This window comes from Acinonyx jubatus, chromosome E2 (genome assembly GCF_027475565.1).
Source record: "Acinonyx jubatus isolate Ajub_Pintada_27869175 chromosome E2, VMU_Ajub_asm_v1.0, whole genome shotgun sequence".
Lineage (NCBI taxonomy): Eukaryota > Metazoa > Chordata > Mammalia > Carnivora > Felidae > Acinonyx > Acinonyx jubatus.
The window spans coordinates 19,076,143-19,081,997 of record NC_069396.1 but is presented as its reverse complement, the minus strand read 5'-3'; the positions used below and the strand labels follow the sequence as shown (position 1 = coordinate 19,081,997).

At 37.6% G+C, this 5,855-nt stretch overlaps 1 protein-coding gene across 2 annotated transcripts in view; it reads left to right on the top strand.

The window, feature by feature from the left end:
• The window catches only part of CBFB (core-binding factor subunit beta), a 56,313-nt gene that overhangs the window by 366 nt on the left and 50,092 nt on the right, over positions 1-5,855 (top strand). For both annotated transcript variants that reach the window (XM_027075990.2, XM_027075991.2), the window contains exons 2-3: positions 216-302; positions 4,840-4,956. In XM_027075990.2, the coding sequence (XP_026931791.1) occupies positions 216-302; positions 4,840-4,956 (204 nt within the window). The remainder of the gene's footprint in view (positions 1-215; positions 303-4,839; positions 4,957-5,855) is intronic.

Genomic DNA, 5,855 nt, shown 5'->3' with positions numbered 1-5,855 from the left:
GTGAGGCAGACAGGCGGCGCGGAGGCCGCGGCGCGCCCCGAGTGGGCCCGGGCAGAGAAAAGTTTGGGTGGCGCGCCCGCAGAGGGGCAATCTCGCCCGGGCAGCCGCCTGCCCGCAGACTCTGCTTGTCCTTATCTGCGCCGCGCGGGGCGGGCGGGCGCGCAGGCGGCGGTCGCGGATTTGGCTCCTGATTTCGGGTCGTCTCTGCCTTGCAGATTAAGTACACGGGCTTCAGGGACCGGCCCCACGAGGAGCGCCAGGCGCGCTTCCAGAACGCCTGCCGCGACGGCCGCTCGGAAATCGTAAGTCGGCGGGGCAAGGGAATGGGGGGCTCAGGGCGCGGGGACCGAGGCGCGCGGGTCACTTGTTGCGCGGGGGCCGCCGCGGCCCAGGCCGGTTCCGGACGGCGCCGCGGACGCCGCGGCTCCCGGAACTGAGCGGGCGCCGTCTCACTTCCTACTCGGGATTCAAAATGAGAAACCAGACACTGGCGGGCCGCGTCCTCGCGGGGAGACGCTTCCCTGTGGCCCTCTGCGGGTCGGTTATGTTTCCCAGGCACGACTCGACAGTTTGCCGCGTGTGGAACTCACACCGGAGCCCAACTGTACAAGGAAAGCTCATTGTACAGGCTGTGACACTGATAAAGGGGTTGGCGTGTTTGTACGGAAGAAAACACCCATTCGGAAAAAGAATTCGGCTTCATTCAAAGATCTGATTCCTGGACGATAGTTTGTTTCTAAGACGCGGGATTTGTTGGTAAATCTGTAGGTGAAGCTGTTTCACTCCCATTATAGCTTAGAATAAATCTTTATGCCAGTTATCTATTGTCTTTAGTAGAGGGGGAAAAGCCCTAAAGAATGAGCCATCTTCTTAGAATGTTAAGCCTCGGGAGAATCAGAAAGAAACCATTGTCTTTCTTCAAACCTGAAACAACATAACCTGTTTAGTGCTGGAGTTCCCAAAGAATTGCATGGATTTGCGAAACCCACAGTTGGTTTGAGGCCATGTTTTAGATGGTAGATTTAGTGCTTCGTGTCCACCAAACCTTCAAGTGTCTCATCTTTTGGGTTGTCCTATTGGAGGTGCTAATGAGGAGGCAGTGAAGAAGCCAAAGAGTAAGTAGGAAGAAGCTAAAAAAAAGAGATCGATAATTAATTAAAAAAGTAAAAAAGTTGAAATACTGTGTAATGGAATCCAGTTATCTACTCTGAACTGGACCCATTTGCATTTGCAGAGACTTGAAGCTAGGGTGCAGTTTGAATTTGGGTTAACAGTAGGAAGACATGTTGAAACATTAACTTCTCCCCTCTCCTTTAGACGATATACTTTATTGAGATACAATTCACATGCCATGAAATTCACCCTTTTCATCACCTAAATCAACTTGGTTTTTAAAGAATATTTAAAATGAATATTTTGCTATTTAAAATGAAGGCTTTTTCGAATTCTTTTACAGGTAATGTGAAAGGTACTGGCTAAATTTATTAGGAGCTCTAGAATATTTGGTTATTAGTGAATGTTATGAAAGAAAATCTCTAGCTTTTAGCCCACTTCCAAGTTTCTTGAGTAGTTACAATAATTATGTGATTAAAATGCCTAAGACATATTTTCGGTTTTGGCACTGAGTAGCAGAAGAATCATTCATTAGTTGGTCCGGTGATTGTATCATCCTTTGTCTGGGTTTCCTTTTGCAAAAGGTGGATGGTATACCTAACCAGTGGATTTCCTGGAGTTAATTGATGTAAGTGTGAAAGATAAGGCACAAAGTACTGTCATGATTTTTTAGAGCTGAGGGTTTTTTTTTTGGAAACCTAGTGAAGCATAGCTATTAGGGTGTTTTCTGTCATATCAGAGACTTTGCTGTATTTAATTATGAATTGGGAGTATAATTTAACCCACAGTATATCTGAATTGCTGTATTATAGTATTATAAATAGTTGCTTGTATTTACCATATATTTCTTCCAGGGATAAATCAGACAAACATTCTAGGCTTTCTTCTCTTCCAAATATCTGGTCTGCAAATTTTAATAACTTCTTAATATCTGACAAGTATTAAAAGTTAAAGGGTAGGTTGAATTCTGTATAAGATGTACACTTAAAGTAGCATGCATGTCTTAATTCATTGAATAATGTAACTATTTGTATTTGGGAAAGAATTTCACATTCCCCCTCTGTTTAGTCCCCCCCCCCCTTAATTCAGTATTCTCCACGTTTAAGTAATGAGGTCCCTAGCTCCTAGAGGGTAGAGACCACATTAATTCTGTGGTGTATGCATTAATATACTCCCCCCTAAACAGGTACTTGGCATAATGCCTTTTGTATCATAGGTACTTGATTAATTGAATTTAGAGGTTACCTAATATAATGTCTAAAATTTATTTTTTTTACTTAGGAACAGGCTGTGGCTTTTATTTATTTGGTTGTGGAAAGTAGGTGTGGAAAAGGCATTATTTTGCCTGTGTTTTGACAGCAGCTATGTATAGTATATAGGCATAGTTTCCAAAACTATTACCAACCTTCCCTCTCCTCTTATTCTTTTAATTTTGAGCATCTCCTTAGTGTGTCACTGAAGTTAATGAATTTATTTTGTATTTAGATAGATGTGATTATAACTATAAAACTTACTAGACTCCATATCATAGCATGAATAAAAATGATTATGGGTGAGGGGTAGAATCTGTTGGGTAAAGTCTGATTTATTCCTGGTAAGTTCTTATTGTGGTAAGAGTGTTGGAGAAGTCTTCAACGCCAATGATTAATAAAAGAGAAGAATACTTAGGACAGGTATGGTGACTACTCTGACAGCAGTAAAAATTATATTTTTAATCCTGATGATGGCAGGATAAAGGTATGTTGGATCAACACAAGGGGTGTTATTTTATAATTTGTGAAATCTGTAAAATAATTGCCGGGACAACCTGGAAATCTTATATATAGTCAGTGATAACATTGTAGCATTTTTATGTTTTTGAACCAATTTTCCCAGTTATGTGTGTATAGATATTCCATTAAAAAAGAGTTCTGTGGTCAAATAAATTCGTGAAATGCTATTCTAGAATGATCTGTTTTTTACCACTTCTCTCTGAAAGAGGGATCTTGATGAGATAATGGGCATGAAGTGATGAAGCAGGAAATCTCTTCTGAGGTTGGTCTTCAGACAGGAGGTGAGGTAATAAGATCTGTAGACTGTCTTTACTTAGCACTGAGCTGATTTGGGGTACACTGCGGGTGGAAGGATTTGTTTACCAGGTGAATACTAAAGAAACACGCCTGGGGATTTGGACACAAGGCATTCATTCATGGGCTGCATCGCTTATCTGCCTGCCACCACTCCACTCTGAGAATTTATTATCTGAGGCTGAAAAAGTTAGCTCTCTTATCCGGTTCCAAATGATTTTTCTTACGTTATTTAGTAAATACTTAAATAGCATTTACTTGGTACTATTGTAAGTAGTTTACAAATATTAATTACTGGAGAAACTGAGGTACAGCTAAGTCACTTACTTCAGCCTAGGCAGTTTGCCTTCTAGAGTCTGCTTTTCTCTTGAACCCTAGGTTCATTTCACTCCATTTGATTGTTTTTTTAAACTTGGTTTTATTAATGGGGGAAGATTTTTATTTTAAGGTTAATGTTGTAATATTGTTGTTTGTTCAGTCCCTATTCACATAAAATATTTGCCACAAGAAAGAGTATCCAGATGATTAGGGAAATACTATCAAAAATATCTGTAGAGATTTAGTAATTGTGTTGACAGTTGTACCTGAAATACCAATAATAGAAATAGGGAATAAATTTTTACCTCTAAAGAATCTAAGCTATAAATTCTCAGGGGTACTAGCAGGTAGCTGACTCAGCCAGTGGCTTTAAACAAATTACCCCAGATGTGAACCCCTTGCTTTTTCAGATGAAGACTCCTTGATGGGAAACACAAAGTATGTTGTAGAACTTTAATTAGTAAAACAAAAACGTTCTCTCGTTTCAACAAAGAAAGAAGAGTTTACATTTAGATGATTAAAAATGTTTTTTTTTTTCAAAATGTTTTTTACTTATTTCTTTCTCTCTGAATTTCCCTTGGGAAGAGGGACGCCGTTATTTCCATTTTTTACTTGGAGGAAATATAAATCGCTTAGGGGCTACACAGAATACTTTATTGAAATGGTTTTAGATTGTTCCATATGTTGAACCATGCATCCAAATCTTATTATAAATATTAGATGAATACTCGTTTGTATAGTCAGATCCAGTTCTCCTAAAATTAAATTTTAGAAAATGCATATTTTTTAAATCACCTAAGGTTGTAGCCAGATGAGAAGTTCCATCACATCATATGCTAATGTATTGTTTATCCGAAGAGACAGTCGCGAGCATTTTTAACCTGAGCTTTAAAGCATAGTGTTTCATTGAGCAAGGGAAATCAAGAGAAATTAAAATGTCTCCATTTATACAACTTTAAATTGTGGTATGCTTTAAAATTCAAAATGTTTAGATCTTCAGTGTTTTTCACATTTAAAAATAGAAGTTTTTAAATTCAAGGAGATGGCTTCTGGTTAGACATTAGCAATGCAAGATCCTAACGTCAGCAAAAAATGACCTGAAAGAAAGTATTGATTCCATGTCTGATTTTATATTTAAGCAGCCAATGGCAAATGTCCTCAAAATGGAATCAGATGTTTGTAACTTAATACTTAAGAAAAATGATGAGTGTGTGTTTTTTACTTTTAAGTATTCTCGGTGCTGCCTGGCTTAAGACAGAAACTGATGTAAAAATAAATGACTGCCTGCATAATTTATGTAATGTCCTGCTCCTGATCCTGTTTGTATTGATTTTTCTAAAAGGCTTTTGTGGCCACAGGAACCAATCTATCTCTCCAGTTTTTTCCGGCCAGCTGGCAGGGAGAACAACGACAGACACCTAGCCGGGAGTATGTGGACTTAGAAAGAGAAGCAGGCAAGGTAGGAAACATTTCTTTGCAATTTGAAATACTGTGGATTGTTGTATTAGAGATTATCGGAAGATTTACAGTTTAATGAAGAGATCACAGGTGTGATTATATAGGCATATGGTTAGATTTGTTTTCATGTTATAAGAATGTAGTACAATTTTAAAAATTGCTGTCAAATTTTTTATGTGATTTTATAACTAATTTCATGTACATGATATTCATCATAGAAACTTCTAGCCCTTAAAGATGAGTAGTGTGCTTTCTTACATGTAACATATAAAACTTAATTCCTTTAAAAGTGTTAACAGGAATTTTTTGTTTTACTAACCTAGGTGACTACCATGCTATAAAAAAATAAAAAGAAGAGAAAAATGGGAAAAGGCATAAAATGTAATAATATTTAGAAATACCTCATGGGTAACTTTCTACTTCTGTTACTACTTCAAATTTAATTTTGATAAGAACAGTGAAAACTTTAACCTGGAAATAATGTTTTTATTTTGAGGAAAAGCTGGGAAAATAAATCAATGCCTTAAATTTTTTATGGTGGAAGTTTAGTTTGAAGCTGTAAAATGTGTAAGCTGAGAGCTCTATTAAATTCTGGTTTAAATGTATGACATTTTGATGAAATTTTATTGAATAATATCAGATTGGTTCGTCTTTTTATGTAGAAGTTGACTCTTATTGAAATAAAATATTTAAAGAGAAATCTTTTTTGGCTTCATTTTATACTCAGTATTTCTTGGATTTCCTTTACGGTGTGTTTCCATACCTGTTTTTATCAACTTGCTCAATTTTTTAAGTGTCGTCATGAATAGCATAACCTGTCACTTTATTTGCAAAACATAATACATATTGTAATTCATAGATCTTTGTATTAGTTTGTATTAGGAAAAAGATTTCCGGTTT